The sequence below is a fragment of the Mastigoproctus giganteus genome, chromosome 10 (genome assembly GCF_048544385.1).
Source record: "Mastigoproctus giganteus isolate SK-2022 chromosome 10, ASM4854438v1, whole genome shotgun sequence".
Classification (NCBI taxonomy): Eukaryota; Metazoa; Arthropoda; class Arachnida; order Uropygi; family Thelyphonidae; genus Mastigoproctus; species Mastigoproctus giganteus.
This window is the reverse complement of record NC_143584.1, coordinates 78,332,504-78,350,405: the sequence shown is the minus strand read 5'-3', so window position 1 is coordinate 78,350,405 and position 17,902 is coordinate 78,332,504. Positions and strand designations below refer to the sequence as shown.

The 17,902-nt window shown below is 36.2% G+C and overlaps 1 protein-coding gene across 1 annotated transcript in view; it reads left to right on the top strand.

Moving 5' to 3' along the window:
* LOC150079104 (epimerase family protein SDR39U1) overlaps window positions 1-12,619 on the top strand; it is an 86,556-nt gene extending 73,937 nt beyond the window's left edge. Inside the window, 1 exon segment of the mRNA XM_090382953.1 lies at window positions 12,171-12,619. Coding sequence (XP_090239079.1) covers window positions 12,171-12,604 — 434 coding nt within the window. The 3' untranslated portion in view covers window positions 12,605-12,619.
* Window positions 12,620-17,902: the final 5,283 nt, after the last annotated feature.

Below are 17,902 nucleotides of genomic sequence, written 5' to 3'. Positions count from 1 at the left end.
CATTCTATCACTGATAAAATAGGCTACCACCAGCCAACAGTATTCCAGGTGCTAAAATTAAAGCGTGAAACCGGTGATGTGAAGAGAAGACCTGGATCAGGCCAGAAGAGAATGATTACGCCTTCCCAAGATCGATATTTGTAATTGCTATGCCTTCGTAATTGCCATGCTAGTGCTGCTGACCTAAAACTGTACTTTGAGATGGCCTGTGGTGTTGAAACAAGTGCACAAACTGGCCAAAGACTGCTTTCGGAATGTGGTCTGCATGCCTATTGACCCATGAAGCCTTTGTTGACCCAACAAATGAGGAAGAAGCGACTTGCTTGCTAAATCACATGTTTCATGGACAAAAGAGCAATGGGAGACCGTCATCTTTTCTGATGAATCGAAATTCAACCTGCATGTATTGGATGGGAAGCGATATGTTAGAAGATGAAAATTGGAGGCATAACACCTACTGTAAAGTTCCGTGCCAGCCAAGATGGTCTGGGGATGCATAATAAGCAAAGGGGGTGGGGAGAATTAAGTTTATTAATGGAACGGTGAATGCAGAAATCTACACTGCGATCTTGGAGGAGTGTCTGAAACCCATTATTAGGGATCGCCACACACACTTCCAAAACTGCATTTTTCAACAGGATTCAGCACCTTGCCACAGAACAAAATTTATACGTTTTATGCTATTTAGATTTAATGATGAGTTTGTGTTCTTGTCTCACAAGGCTTAAAACATACTTTCACCAATGTTTTCCCTCATGTTTCTCCCATAAGGTGCAGTCATACCTCAGAAATGCTGGCATTGCAGTGGTGGACTGGCTCCGCAACAGCCCACATTTGAAAATTGCTGATACATAATGTTGTCTTAAATTGCTCAGAAGAAGCCAACAAGTATGATTCAGCTGCAAGAGAGCATTGTAAGGGTGCGGTACCACGAAGTTGGGCAACTGTATAACCAGAAGTTGATGAACTCTATGCCAGATTGTTGCAAGGTTGTAATTGCAGCTTGAGGAGGAACAAAATACTGAGGACTTATTTTGTTGATTTACAGTACATAATACTATTATGTTAACTTGTCATTTCAGTTTGTACACCTAAATGCAATAAAATGTATGTTTGGTTGTCATGACTGCCATTTGCATGATTTCTCATATTTCCATTAATTATGAATTTTACCCTTTGGGAAAGATATTTATGGCAATTTATATCAGATGGAGTCTTTTTATTGGATTTCATTCACAGAGATATCTATCCCATCTAACAAATGCATTTCGAACATTTCTGCAATTCACATGCAGCACAAAACACATTATTTACAAACTTCACAAGTGATGCAGTTTTTTTGTCTGCCACTGTATAAAATATTAGTAACTTAAGGCAGCTTGTGGATAATGCTGTCATCTCTAAATTGAGTGTAAGCCCAAACTGCATCACTGGAGGAACCACAGGATTGCCACGAATGCACACTTGTATTATTATCCTGTTATTTCAGTGTCTTCATTGAAATAAAACCTCAGAGCTTTATAGGAATTCTGAGTGTGAGAGGATATTCAGCCAGGTGGGGGGGTGGCAACTTAGTTTAGACCATCTGATGAAACTTTGGAAATGCTTTTGTTAACTAAGTCTACATAGTAGGACATTGTTATGAACTAAACTTAACATATCAGAAGAGGACAGGAGTCTGCAATAATATCTTCACTGAAGCGATGCTAATCAATTGATGGTGTGTAACAGACAATCCAAGACAGAAACAGTGTGCTTGAAGGCATATTGATAAACAATCATATAGCTGTATCTTAATATAAAATGTTGTTAGTGATATTTAACCCATGAGTACATAAGTTGGATCAATTAGACTGAGACCAGATCACAGCAATTTTGTGCTATTCATCTACTCTGTCTTCATCTACTCAGTACCAGAAATGTTTTTTTTGATTTCTCCATTTAAAAATTCCAAAAGTCTCTGTTATTTATTACAAAAACAGAAAAAATGTTGTTTCAAGTATGAAATGCTACTAAGCTATTTTAGTTTATTCTCAGTGTGGGAGGTGTCTTAGCTAGGCTCACTTCATAAACAGCCATCTCATTGGCATTTGTGCACTCTCACATATTTAGATGAGAATAGAAAAGAACTATACTATAATAGTTTCATTGCATGCAAAGCAAAATAAAAGGTTGCACTCATAATGAATTATTTTAAAATATATTATATTTTCTTTCTTCAGTGGTGTGTATTGCATCAACTAACAAAATTTCAAGGAAATTTATCAGTTGGCAGTTATATTATTAACTTGTGGAAACATGCAAAACTGAAACCTTGTGCACAAAAGAGTGAAAGTGCATGCTATTCATATCAAATTGTTTTTGAAATTTGTATGGTTATAAATTTTTTCTTTTGTATGTGTTTAATTAATAACAAAATGTCATATATTAAATTTATGTATTAGAATCTGCATTATAAACTTCCAAAAGCAGTATCAAATCAAAAAAGAAAAGAATGAAATTGAATAAATAAGTTTTTTTTTAAAAACCTTATTTATTCGATTTCATTTACATTGATTATTAATAAGAAATTTTGTTTTTGTTAACTAGATAGTATTACTAACTGGAGAGGGGGGAGTAACATTAATAAATGTCATAAATATTGGTACACTGTTGAGTTTTCTTTTGCATCTCCTTTCTGGGTCCTTTAGGCAGCCCAAGTACTCATGTAACAGTAATAGGCTTGGCTACTTTAGGGTTAATTTCATGGCCAAAGTTAAGATTTAAAAAGTCTCATGATTTCTGAATGTTCTGAAATAAAACTTCACTTTGTGTAATGTATAAAGCTGAATTTATTGCACAATGGTTGCTGCTCCTAAAATTTGAATTAACTTTAATAGACTAGGGGCACGTTTAGAAAATTTTGCTCCTAGAGAACATTTTCATGCACAAAAACAGTCACAAATTTCAGTACGTTCAGAAATTAATTTCCCCCAGATAATCATTTCCCAGATAATTCACAAAATAAGCAAAAAATCAGGATTATGATATTGTTCATATCAGCAAGAACAATATCTTCTTGATCTGTATAGTCAAGCAGACAAAGTTCTATGCAAGACAAAGCAGTACTCTGTGAGATTTTATTTGTTGGCAATAGATTTTCTTCGGCATCCTCCGGATCTTTGTCTCTGTTTGGCTCTTCTTCATTCATAACCCTATGTACTATTTCATCATCATATAATATTTCATGGCAGATTTAACTTTTATCTGAATTAAACCACTCAACAACTACTTCTTCATATAAAATTTCAAAACCATTTTTTTTAAAAATCATATAATGTCATTATTAGCCTTGTCACTAAGAATTTCTTTATCTTTTGAAAACCTTCATTTTTTTTTTTAACTCATATAATGTCATTATTAGTCTTGTCACTAAGAACTTCTTTATCTTTTGCAGGTACATGTAGTATTTTCCAAAAAGATCTTTGTAATGTTTTGTTTTTGATCGATGTCCACGATATTTAAATTTCGTAAATTGCATCTATTACTGTCATATGTGTCAAATTACCTTCCTTGATTAATTTATGTAACAATTTTTATAAATTTCTTAAAAATTTTGAATCACCCCTTGCCACCAAATGTGATAGTGTTAATCACTAAATGATTAACACTATCACATTTGGTGGCAAATATTTTTCAAAAATGTTCCCATCATATTTTTTAAAACATTTAAATTTAAAAATAAATTCAAAAAGTTCCCAGAATTTTACTATAAAAGTTTATTGAGTGAACAGTTGGGCTTACTAATCTAATCACTTCCAAAATATATCTTCTGCATGCACACTTGCTCCATCGGTCTTCCCAAGCTTAGAAACATTCTTTAAAACCATTTTTTAAGTGCACTTAGGACTGCTTCGGCACTTTCTTTGATGGTATCTACTGTAGCAAAGTGATGGCCCTGAAGCCCCATTTTCAGTTTAGGAAACAGCCAGAAGTCAGACAGTGCAAGATCAAGGGAGTAGGGAGGCTGCTGTATGACTGATTTTTTTTTTCAGCCAAGAATTGCTGAACTATCATCGCTGTGTGACTGGGTGCATTGTCATGGTGCAAGATCCAGCCATCCTTCCATTTTTGAGGTTTCACATTCTGCAAACTTGTCAAAACCTCAACGTAGTAAGCAGCAGTAATGCTTCTCCCCTAATCACAAATTCATATTGCACTATGCCCTTATCGTCGGAAAAACTATCAGCACGAATTAGTCTTATTTTGTTGCACGAGAATTAAACTTGGGCAGCGGGGACATTTCTGTGTGCCATTCGGAAGATTCCACATTAGTCTCGGGATCCTAGGCAAACACCCAACTCTCATCTCCATTTTTCCTAGAAAGCTTGGATGCCGTATAGATTTTTTGTACAAATCACCCATGATGGCTTTCCTGCAGTTCATTCGATCATCCGACAGCAAGCATGGAGCAAACATTGCACACGCGCAATGCACATCCCTAAATCTTGTGTCAGAATTGCATGTATTGAGCCTATAGACAGTCCAGTTTTACGAGAATCTCAAAAACAGTTGTTCGCCTATCATTTCAAGTTCCTTCACTTTCATGGCGGTATTAGTAGTGGCAAGTGATGCAAGAAAGAAAGCTTATAAAGCATCAGCCAAAAAAAAAAAAAAACACTTCACCCATCCAAACCTTCCAAGAATTCATGTAGTTCTTCCTTGAATTTGTTCAAACCACCCACCAGAACAGATGTGGAAGTTTATTCTAACAATCAACCACACACTGGCTGAAGGCAGACCTCTGCACATCTATCCTCTTGCCATCCTTCAACTTGAATTTGTGCTCTCTCTTGTATTCTCAAGCAAGGGCAAGAATGCCATCAGCAGATTTTGCCATTTTCATGAAATCAAAGGGTATCCACTGCAAGGTTCATCGTCCAATGTTTCCTGTCCGTTTTTAAGACAATTATACCATTTGTAAATTGCTGTTATTTTGGAGGCATCATATCCATAAATATTCTGTAATGCGTGTGTAGCACTTTTCTAAGTTTAATGAAGAATTTGATTAGCACACTGTTCAAACTGTGGCATTCTGCAGTCGGCTGTGACACGAGTGAAGTGGTCGAGCCAGTTCCCACTTGTCATGCTTGCTCACCAAAGTCAATGTCCCACGAAACTTTATGGCTATAGCACATAAACCATTTTAATACTAGCATGTGATCCCAGGGACTTATTGAATGTGCTACATATTTACTTTTGTCAGTTTCCAGTGTGAAATAAGATGGTCTCTTTGAACACCATTTTTATTTATTAGTTTTTTTTTTTTTTTCATATTCATTTTGGGGGAAAATATTGTAGCTATAATATACAGGGTGTCTCAAAAATATTGGTACAAAAGTTTAGGGGAGGTAGGTAACGTCTAAAGGAATGTGAATCTCATAGGAACCCATAACAGGAAACGTCACGGGAAAGTAGTAGCAGAGGCACAAGAAGCAGAAATGACAAAGTGGCAAACATTTATTTGACATAATATTAACAATGGAGTACGAGATGGATGCATTTCATGATGTTACAACAGATGCTTGAAGGTTTCACCATGAGACGCAATGCATGCACGACACCGACGCAGCATGGATTGGCGGACACGGTCAAACACACCTGGAGTTTCTTTTTTTTCAGTAGTAGCAGTGCAGACGAGTGTCGCCACAAGATCCATTTCCGTCTCCACAGGCGATTCATACACATTTGAGGGCCCCCCACAGAAAGAAATCAAGGCTCGATAAATCAGGTGAGCGTCGTGGCCAGGCAACGGGTCCACCACGGCAAATCCATCGATGCCCAAAACACCTGTTCAAATGGTCACGAACACACCTTCCATAATGGGCAGGCGCCCCGTCATGTTGAAACCAAATGTTGCGTCTCACATTTGCTGGAACATCGTCAAGTAACCCTGGTAGAACTTGTTCAAGAAAGATTCGATATTTAGCGGAGTTCATGCGGGATGGTAACAAGTATGGACCAACTAAACAGTCACCGACCATACCTGCCCGCACATTTATTGCGAAGCGATGTTGTTCCGCATGGGGGCGCACACCGTGTGGATTGTCCTGAGCCCACACATGAGCATTGTGCTGATTGAATGAACCTTCCCGAGTGAAATAAGCCTCATCCGTGACCAAAACATAGGCTGGAAAATTCGTCTTGAACACTTTCTTGGAGAAACCACTACGCAAAAGCCACGCGTGCAGGATGATCTTGGAGGAACAGTAACTGAACCCTTTGGAGATGAAAGGGATGTAAGGAATCATCGTGCCAGACACGCTGTACACTGCAACGAGACACTCCTAAGGCAGAGGCAATGGCACGTGTGCTGGTAGTAGGATTATTATGGATGGTATTCAACACACTTTCTTCCATGGCGGGAGTTCGCATCGAACGTCGTCTGCCCACACTACTCCTGTTACCTCTAAATGACCTATAATCGCCCAAATTTTGATGCACACGTGCAAACAAACGGTGGTCTGGTACATGTCTGTCCGGGAAGCGTTTTCCATAAATTCGTTGAGCGGCTCGTCCATTGCCCTCTAATCCATACACTAGGTGCATGTCTGCCAGCTCACAGTTTGTATATATCAATGCATGCTCTGCGTGTGGCGACCACTGCTTAAATGAGTAAACCAGAAATTTTCCCTCTCGCGAACTGATGAACAGCGCTGTGTTACCGACTTACGGTGACATTTCCGGTTATGGGTTCCTATGCGATTCACATTCCTTTATATGTTACCTACCTCCCATAAATTTTTGTACCAATATTTTTGAGACACCCTGTATGTATATATTTGTTATTAGCAATATATGCCCGAATTATTATATTATTATTTTATTATTTTTTTTTAAGTATTTTCACACTTTTACAGCTTTTTATTTCATAAAAACCTGTTTTTGCAAAAAAAAAAATTGATTTGTTTGGTATTTTGTGTGATTAATCACTGTGTTAAAATCGTTAAATCATAATTAAATTTAATTATAATTTAACGATTAAGTTTATAATTTAATAAAAATTAATTTTATTCATTCCAATTTAATCAAAGGATGACATTATTGAATGATTAAGTTATTAGTTACTTAATGATTTAATAATATTTAAATTATTAATTGAATAGTAAATATTACATTTTAAGGATTAAGTTTAAATAATCAGGCCAGTCTAAAGCTATGAATTTCTATCTATACATTAAAAAAGTTTTCCTCCTAGTGATATTTATTTGAGCCAATAGGAGAAAAGGGCTGGGCAATTACGTCATGTATTCGAGCCAATGCGAGAAGAGGGTGGGGCAATTATGCACAGGTAAATAATTACATAGGTCATTCATTTCCTGGTTAGATTTCGATCAGTGGTTTATAATGTTAGTAAATTAGTACAATGTTGTTATTATACCAAATACAGTCCATTCCGGTTATTTGGGACACATCAGGACTAGTGCATTTTGGCCCGATTAAGCGGCTGCCCCAATTATCCGAAGTTTCACGTAAATAGTTAAAAATACAATGTACCCCCCCCCCCTTTACAATTGGTTCACTGTACAATCAAATCATGTTACGATGAACTCAACATAGTAAAGTATCGTTCACTATACGATGTGCAGTAAGCACCGGTCATTGTAAAAACGTTTGTGAATTGAATTTTAATTCTATTAAACAGCAATTATAATTAGCGAAAGTAGGAGGAATATTACCACAGCCTATAAAAGCAAACATATATAAAGCACAGATTTACCCTTTATTACCTTACCAATTAAAAAATTAAATGATACGTGAAAGTCGGGAGAATATATGTGATAATCGAAATAATTAATATGTACTGTAATATGTACATACGAACTAGTTGACATTTCTGTTCACTGATATTTGTGGGCGGCGGGGGGGATGTTAAAATTTAAAACAGTAAAAAAGATAAGCAATCAATAACAAAGAACACGATACGCGCAAGTGAGAACGGAGTAACGAGTTACGAAGCTTTAAAAATAGGAATGAAGAGATCTGAAAATTAATTTTTTTATATGATTGAAGGTTTCATGGAAATGTAAACACATTTCATCATAATCCACAGAATTCCAGCTGTCTGTATTATTGAAATTCAATATTCAATAAGAACGAGTTTACTGTCCGTTTATGATAGATTTCACTAACAGAAAAGCCCAATAAACAGGTGACTGCTAATTGTTTTTACTGTTTTATGGTTATGACCTCCAGAATTTCGACCGAACCACATGGTACCATTGGAGACAATCGTACGGTAATCTCCAGTGCTGCGGTCTCCTGACCCGATTAAACGGCATGATGTCCCAATTAAGCGAAGTAAACCCTGGTTATTTTCTCGATTGGTTTCTGTTTTTTAAGATTTGCCCCAAATAAACGGCTGCCCCGATTAATCGGTGGTCCAAATAACTGTAATCCATATAGGTCCCTATATCAGCTGACATTAATATACAAAAACGTTACAATGGAACATCAAATGAGGCCAGGTGTGGTCATGCATTAGACAGTGAAGCACATGCACGAGGTTTGTGAATGCCACATTGCAAGACAACTGCCTCCATAATTTTCACCAATCTCGTACACATGCTTCACTGACTAATACATGACCATGCCCGGCATCATTTGATGTTCCATTGTAACATTTTTTGTATATTAACATCAGCTGATGAAGGGACCCATCATTCCGATGTAGTCTGTATATTTGTAAATAGTTTAGTGTTTTGTAAATATTTTAGTCCTGCTCTTTCGGATTCAAAAATATGCTCTCTCAGATTAAGAACTTGAGATGACTCATTAAGATGCTTGCTTAGATTAAGAACCTGAGGGGGCATAGATTCAAATTGAGGAAAGAGTTGTAGAATAGATGTGCAGAAGTTTGCCTTTAGTCAGCAGGTAGTTGATTGCTGGAACAGACTTCGATCTGTTGTTGTTGAAGTTGATAGCTTAAATAAATTTGAGGCTGAACTAGAAAAACAATTGGAGTGACCAGATGGGTGAAATGGGAAGGGTTTTTTTTTTTTTTTTTTTGGCTGATGCTATATAAGCTTGCTTTTTTGTATCATATGCCTCAACTAATGCTAATACAAATATTCCTCATGCATTATGGAACCTGAAGCAAAAGGCCTTTTCCTATGAAAATGCATGTAAATAATTACATAGTGATATTTATTTGACCTTGAGAATGCCTCGTGGTGGGTTACCTAATAGGAGAAGAGAGATGCGGGTCACGTGGTACAAGTGGGCGGGCAATTATGTCACTGCAAATGCACAGGTAAGTAATTACATAGGTCATTTTCTGATTAGATATAGATCAGTGCATTTCGACAGGTGTGTGTTTTATGCGTAAAAGATTCAACTTACTCCTTCATATTCTACATTTTACATAGAAAAGTTTTGGTGAGCAAAGCGAGCAGGGGACAAAGCCCCCTAGTAGCTTATTAATTCCTAGAGTTTCTCCTCTCCATTTGGCTTTTTACTTTATGGTTGAAGCTTAGGAAATTAAAAAAAAAAACTGCAGATTATCACAGTGTGAGCATTGCTACATTCATCTGACATATTGCAAAGAATCCATGCATGTATTTTGCCATTTTTCCAGTTATTTCAATTACAGGTAACCCTTGTATAACGCGGAGGTTAGGTTCCAGAAATATCACGCATTATATGAGGTTCAGGTTTCATACAAAATGTAGGGTTGTGTTCCGTAGTGTTTTTTAATTATAAAAACAGCAATGACATTCAACAAAAACATATTTTATTCATTCAAGAATTCATGTAACTAACTATTTAACAAATACATAGCATAAAATTATAAAAATTTGGAATTGTGAAATTTCATTTCACATAATGCATAAATTTCAAAATTAAAGAAATGGATATTTTAATCGTCATCACTGTCTTCAGAAAAAATATTTCGTAGATATTCTTTATTTATGAGTGGCCAGACATCGTTATCACTTGAAATCTCTTCGACATCATTTGTATAATTCTCACTGGGTACTTCAGCTGGTTTTCTTATCAAAAAGTCGGTAATAAAACATTACTTACTACTGTGCTGCAATTTTTTATTAAGTTCATAATATGGAGCTAAACAACTGTCCAATTGTCTTTTGAATTTTTCCAAGTGCTCTGTTGAGGGATCATTATCCGTAAAATAACTTCCTAACTTTTGTGCCAAATTTAATCCTTCCACTAATTCCTTTAGACTGAACTCTTTAACGAACTCAGCACAATCAGAATCTTCGGTAGAACTTTCCTCACCATTTGTATTTAGTTTGCCGTCTTCTATTAATTGAACCAATTCCTCCTCATTTAAATCTGTTTCTTCATCAATTAATTCAAGAATTTCATTTTCAACCATATTGGAAAATCCCTCGCCACCACAAATGTGTGCCAGGTTTGTTATACAACTTAGTTCAGCATCCACAGGAAGGTATGAAATTTTGATTAAGGACGATGCCAGGCCATATTTTTTTACAGTAACCTTTCAGTGTAGAGGGTTTTAACTCCTTTACACATAGAGAAATAATTTTTACACAATTAAATATTGAAAACGCTTTCCACACTTGAGGCAGTGTCATGTTTGGATTAGATCCAATTTTTTCCAAAATAAATTTGAATGTTTGACGAATATAATGTGCTTTAAATGTTGAAATTATCTATTGATCAAGGGGTTGAATAAGTGAGTTGTATTAGGCGGCAAATAAATTATTTTAATATTTGGATGGGTTACATTTTTTGAGTGCCCTGGCGCATTATCTAAAATTAGTAAAATTTTAAAGTCAGTATTCTTTTTCTTTGTGTATCTTCCTATATCAGGCACAAAACAGTTGAAAAACCAATTTTCGAATATGCTAGCTGTAAGCCATGCCTTTTTGTTGGCTCTCCAATAAACAGGGAGGGTGGACTTGTCAATTGCTTTCATAGCACGAGGATTTAAAGATCGGTTAATTAACATTGGTTTTGTCATGTAATCACCTGACACATTATTACAACAGTAGAGTCTTTAGAAATTTTGAATCCAGGAGCTGTTTTTTCATTTTTCAATATATAAGTGCATTTTGTCATTTTTTTCCAGTTTAACCCAAATTTGTCTGCATTGAATACCTGGTCTGCACTATATCCATCTTCTTCAATGATTTTTAAAAGTTCTGGGAATTTTCAGGCAGCATCTATGTATGCTGATGCTCCTTGGAGCTGAAGATTATGCAAATAAAATTGCTTTTTAAAATTTTTGAACCAGCCCTTACTGGCACAAAATTCATGCTGAGAGCTTTCTTCTAAAAATCTTGTTTTTTTAAATATTGATAAATTTTTAAGGCTTTTTTGTTTAATAAGGTTTCCACTCAAAGGCATTTTCTTGTGAGTGCAATCTTCAATCCAAACCATTAAAATATTGCATACACGAGCAACACGCTTTGCACTTATCGTTGACCCAGCAATAACACTATCTCTGATTTTATGCTCATTTTGTTTGATTGTACAAATTGTTGATTCGTTTAAATTCAAAGTCCTTGCAACAATTCCTTGTTTTTCTCCATTTTTCAACCAATCTAAGATTTTAATTTTTTCTTCAAGAGAAATGAATTTTCTTTTCAATGTTGGTTTTTTTTACTTCTTTTGCAGTTTTGGTAGCCATTAGTATAAAAAAAAAATTTTTTTATTTGCCAAGGGGTATTCCCAGAATAAATTTACTATTTATAACTACTTGCACAACAATTAACTCTTTATAAGGTAAAAAATTGGCACTACACAAAAAAATTTGTATGTATGTACTTGCGTGTTGTATTTTTCTCCCTTATATAAATTCGGTTCTGGCAACTACACCCATTATATGAGCAGACACAATTTAACGAACATAAAGTTTGATTTTTAAGTACCGTGGTAAAAGTGTGTGAAAAGAAGCGATACAACAATTTGTAGATCGCGTTATATCGAAACCACGACCGTGTCATACAAGGATAGCCACAATTTATAAACTGTGGTATATCAAAATTGCGTTATACAAGGGTTACCTGTACTATTATATCTGACTATTTTATACATACACATATATATATATATATATATATATATATATATATATATATATATATATAGAGAGAGAGAGAGAGAGAGAGAGAGAGATAAGTTGTATTTTTCTCCACTTACAGGAGTTGTTCTAGGACGGCAAGGAGGCTTAATTAATCAGATGTTCTGGCCCTTTTACCTTGGACTGGGTGGTCCAGTGGCTACTGGTAAACAGTATATGCCCTGGATACATATTAATGATATAGTTGGGATTTTTCACCATGTCATTAAATCTGATCATATAGAAGGTATACTCAATGGAGTAGCTCCTCAAGTAATAACTAATGCTGAATTCACAAAAGCATTTTCCCAGGCTCTGTGGCGTCCTGCTTTCATCCCATTGCCAAGTTTTGTACTTAATCTTGCATTCAGTCCGGAGCGAGCTGCTATGATGACAGAAGGACAAAAAGTTATTCCGAAAAGGACTTTAGAAAGTGGCTATAATTACAAATACACAGATATTATTTCAGCTTGTAGGGACTGTGCACATGTGATCAAAGTAGATAAAGATGCATAAAAATGATAGTGATATAGGAACAATCTGTGTATAGAAACAATTTATGATTAATTATTTTGTTAAATAATTAGTTTACACTATGATAAATTGTGATTGTACTGTAAAAAGAAAATAAAATCAAATTGCTTATTTTCTCTTGTTAACCTCCTTTTAATAAACCTGTTATCAATTGCAAGGTAATAGTTCTTCCCAGTACTTAAAAAAAAAAAGAAAAAAAAGAAGCTTTCTCACAGAAACTTAGTTTACAGTTCATTCTTCCTTTAAAGACAGCATAATGTTTGGATTGATAGCAATAAAAATCTGTTTGCATGTTGATTGTATACACTCAGCCAGGATTAAAAGTTGTAATGAAGTTTTTGTGGAACTTTTAACATCAGTTTGATTTTTTCAGATTTAATGAACAAGCATGAAAGCCATTCATATTATGATATATCCTTAGAAAAGCATTATTGAGAGAGAAGGGGGATATTTGTGATGTCACCTGATGCATTTTTTTATCAATATTCGTTGATATATAGGTGTATACACTTATATACAGGGTGTCCATAATGTCCTTGTGCACTTTTAAACTCCAATAACTTAGGTTCTGTATGAGATAAGAACAATCTGTAAAATTCATTGGAAAGGTAATTTTTTCTAGTTTTTATGCACAAAAATAATTACTTAATTTACTTTTTAAATTTTTTTAAAGATAATTTACCTTACAAGAGATGGCTGCAATAGAAGAAAAAGTGAACTGTCTTCTGGCTAGCAGAACTTAAGTCCATATCAGCTGTTAGAAGAAAATTAGGACACATTATGCAAAGGAAGCACTTCACAGCTATTCAGTTTCAAACTAGATGAAGTTCAAAGAGACTGGTTCCATTAATGATAGGCCATAAACTGAAAGGCCCGAATTAAATGAGGAGACCATAGTATTTGTTGAGGAAGCTATTCTGCAAAACTCATGAAAATCACCAAACAGGCATCTCTGGAACTTAGTGTTCCTACAGTTAATAGTGCACAAAATTCTTAGAGTGAAACTGCATAAGGAAGCTTACAAGATGCAAGTGCATCAAAACTGGGAGAGGACTGCCATGTGAGATCAGCTTTCTGTTATGATGAAAGTGTTGAAAACTGCATCTTATCTCCTGACAGTCTAATTTTTAGTGATTAAGCAACGTTTCACATTAGTGGCAAGGTTAATTACCGTAATTGCCATATTTGGAGGACAAAGAAACCGCAAGTCAGGGAACATAAAAGGGACTTCCAGAAGTCAATGTCTGGTGTGCCCCAGGAAAAACACACATAATTAGTCCTTTCTTTTTTAAAGAAACAGTGGTTAATGGTGATAGTTATCATGCAGTACTACAGAATTTTTTTTATTCCTGAACTACATTTGTAATACAGTTGAGAATTGAAACCAATATGGTTTTTCAGGAAGATGGAGAACCTTGCCACTTTGCTTGGAATGTTTGACAATTTTTAAAAAGTTCCCAGATAGTTGGCAGAGGTGGGGTAGTTTCTTGGCTACTTGCTCACTGGAAACGATTTGTTTCCATTGGACTTTTTTCTGTGGGGCATGTTAAAAGTGTGGTAGTGTGATTTACTTCTCAAAACCTTGCTCTTTAAACAAACTTTATACCAGAGCCACAAATGAAATTAATGCCATCACTGACATACAACTGGAGAACATGTTTATGGAACTGCAAAATTGTACTACACTTCATACAGCATCACGAATCTTAACAGTAATAAATTATGTTTAATTTTATGATAAACCCTAAAAACTGGAATAAATTACTTTTCCAATGCATTTTTACAGATTGTTTTGATCTCATATAGAACCTAAGTTATTGCAGTTTTGAAGCGTACGAGGAATTGCATGGACATCTTCTGTCACTGTGTGTTTAGGTTATATGATGTTTGCTCTAGGAAAGATGAGTGTGGCTAAATTACATTTGAAGATAAAGTTAGAGGTGGTTTCATTTTAATATGCCAGATGATGCTATGCTAAAAAATTAGGCACATTATCAGATTATCAACAGATTATCAGGCACTAGCACTTTGACTGCAACCAACATTATCTTAGTGTGGGCGGGGGGGGGGGGCCCTCTGTTGTCCAGAAAACTAGGTATATATTCTGTATAAATAAAGATGCAGTTGAACCAATGCCTGTTTCCCAGGTGCAAAAATTAAAATAAAGGAAAAATGATATGAGAATTCTGTCAAGAATATAAGGTTGGGCTAGAAAAAATTCTTCAAGATGTTGTTGTAGTAGTAGTAGTGGTGGTGGTAGTAGTGGCATGTGATGCAAGAAAGCAAATGTATGAGCTTATGCAGCATCAGCCAAAAAAAAAAAAAAAAAAAATCACACCATTCCCTCCAAATGCCAGTCCAGTTCCTCCTTAAATTTATTCAACCTATCAACTTCCACAACGACAGATGAAAGTTTGTTCCAGCAATTAACCACCCGCTGGCTAAAGGCAAATTTCCGCACATCTATTCTACATCTGTCCTTTCTTAATTTGAATTTATGCCCCTTTAGGTTCATAATCTGAACAAGTGGAAGGATCCCATCAGAATTCAGCGTGCTGAACCCATTCAAGGCCTTATACACCTCAATCAGATCACCGGCAGGTGCCTAGTCTCCAGCCACTGCAATTTGCAGAACTTAAGCCTCTCTTGATAAGAGGATCCCTTCATTCCCCTCACCAATGTTCTATAGTTCTGCTGAAACATCACAGGAGGGATTTTATGACTTGAGGGACTTGGAGGGATTATGGACATCAACTCATCTTAGCTTGACCTGCCCTGGTTGGTGGAAGGAGTTTGTTTAATAAAGGTGCAATTCATATGAACACAGAAAGTGCAATGGCTAATATCATATAGGCAGCCCTAAGGGAGGTGGTTGTTGTAGGGGTTTAGGCACACATCAGCAACTCAGGCCATATTGCACTGTATATAATATGCTTGTAAACTGCATATGTTCTGTGGTTGATTTACTGCTTAGTGGATGAAAATCCTGAGTCTCCAGGAATAAAAACCATGCTATCCTTGCCTGAGACCAACTAACTCAGCCATGTTGTGAAAAAGACCCATAAATATTTACCTCATTGACAGGATTTGATTCACTGTATGCAAGGAAAGACGCAATGCAATAGATGCTTAGATACTATTAGGTGATAAAAAGTAAAAATGCAAACACTAACCTTTCTATAAAGTAATCAGATCATATTAAAATCATATTCTGTATATAGAAACATTACATCTGTAACATTACAAAATTTTTTGTTTTGCTAGTTTTAGTGTAAAATATAAAATGAATTGCCCATAATGAATCTTACTTTGATACAGAGATAGGTTTGTATTAGAACACCCACCCACCAATTCATGACTTAGCACTTGCCACTACTACTGCCCATGTGGTAGATCCTGGCACTATAGCATTCATTTGAGTGGTGTTCACTTAAAGAATGGGCAAGAGACATGACCTAAATAATAATTCTAGGGCCAGGAAGATGATGTTCTTTGGGGCCAGAATAGAAAAAAAGTAGAAAATAGGACAAAGGGAGCTGGATCTGGGATACAGCACCCTTTTCCAGTTTCCATACAGATGTGTATCTCTTATGTACCAACAATGCAATGGACAGAATAGGTGCCATTGTGGAGCAGTTGATCATGCAGTACAACACAGAAGTGGCACAAGCAGTTTCAAAGTGGATCATGAATCAGACACTAACATCATTGGGTTATTGCAACTGATGGGCCATCAAGCAAATGCACTTTAGGTGGCCATGGGAAAGAAGCCATTGTACAACATATGACTGTAAAGGGGGGGGGGGGGTTAGCTAGCTCAATGAATTGGGTTACCATGTGGGTTTGGGGTTCAAAAGCCTTGCTGCAAAGGGGCTGTACAAACCCCCCACAAATGGACTAGTCCAGGGCATGTTTGGAATGGGAGTCTCTGGCTCCCCATACCTATTGAACATTGTTTCACAGAAGACTAGTCCATTTTTGATCACTTGCACCTGTTTATAGTGCTTCCTGGCCACAAAGGCATCTTTCAAAGGCCCTGGGTGCCAAGCGATCGTGACTGAGTGACTTCTCATTGTGATTTTCAGAAAGGTAAATTACAGTTATCTTTTGTTTCTCTCCTTAATAAATCCTTTTATCAAAAGTACTGGTAGAGAGCAAGGAAGGAAAGTAACCTTTATTTTTCATATTTTATAGACTAACTCCTACTAATTTTGCTTGGTCACACCAAGCACTACTCCTGCCTCCCCGTGGCGGGGCCAGTAACCTTGGCAGAAAAGTTCATCTGCCAAGGGCTAAAAGGAGCCAACCTAGAACAAAATACGTTTCCATCTAGCGAGCCAATAAGCTGTCGGCCAGATACAGAAAATGAACATGAACATGATTCATCGCAACCAAAGAGGTTGAAAACCAATCCCTCAGCAACAGACTCACCTGCATTCTTAATAATGCACTCACTACCAGAATAGCCTCTCAGTAAGCTATTCCATTTTCTAATCTAAAAATACCTGGAAAGTAATGCAGGAGCTCCCACGACGGTTGAGAGACTGCAATCAGGGTACTTACTTGTTGAAACTAACACAGGCATCCTGAAAAACTACTAAAAATTACAAATTTTGCTGGTATTCCAGTTAAAGTAACTCCCCATGCAACCCTAAATATATCAAAGGGTGTAATATCTAGTTGGGACCTGATGAATGTGACAGAGGAAGAATTTAAAGAAGAGCTTCAGGAACAAAATTGCTATAAAAAGAATTATGATCAAAAGGGACAATGTACTCACAACTCACACCTACCAGAAATATCATTCTCACCTTTAACAGTCCAAACCTGCTCTCATCAGTAAAAGCAGGATATCTACTTTGCTGCACTTGTCCTTTCATACCCAATCCGTTGAGATGTTATAAATACCAAAAGTACGTACACTCTCAAACGACATGCAGAGGCAACCCAGTTTGTCCCAACTGTGGATCCTTCGATCACATTCAAAGTGATTGTTTGGTGAAAGAAATGATCTGTCCCAAATACAAAGGCAACCGTCCTGCCTACTCTGACGTGTGTGAGATGGAAAACAGAAAAAAACTGAAATATAAAGGTAGTTATCAGGAAGCAAGAAAATTAATTGTACCCACTATACCTAAACCTACATATGCCAGTATTGCAAAAAAATATCAAACAATAGCAACTCAAACTGAAGTTACTTTTCCATTAAACAGATCAATCTCCGACTGTGCTTGGGCTGTCCCCTCTCTCAGCAACATTCCATTCTCCTTAAGCACTCAG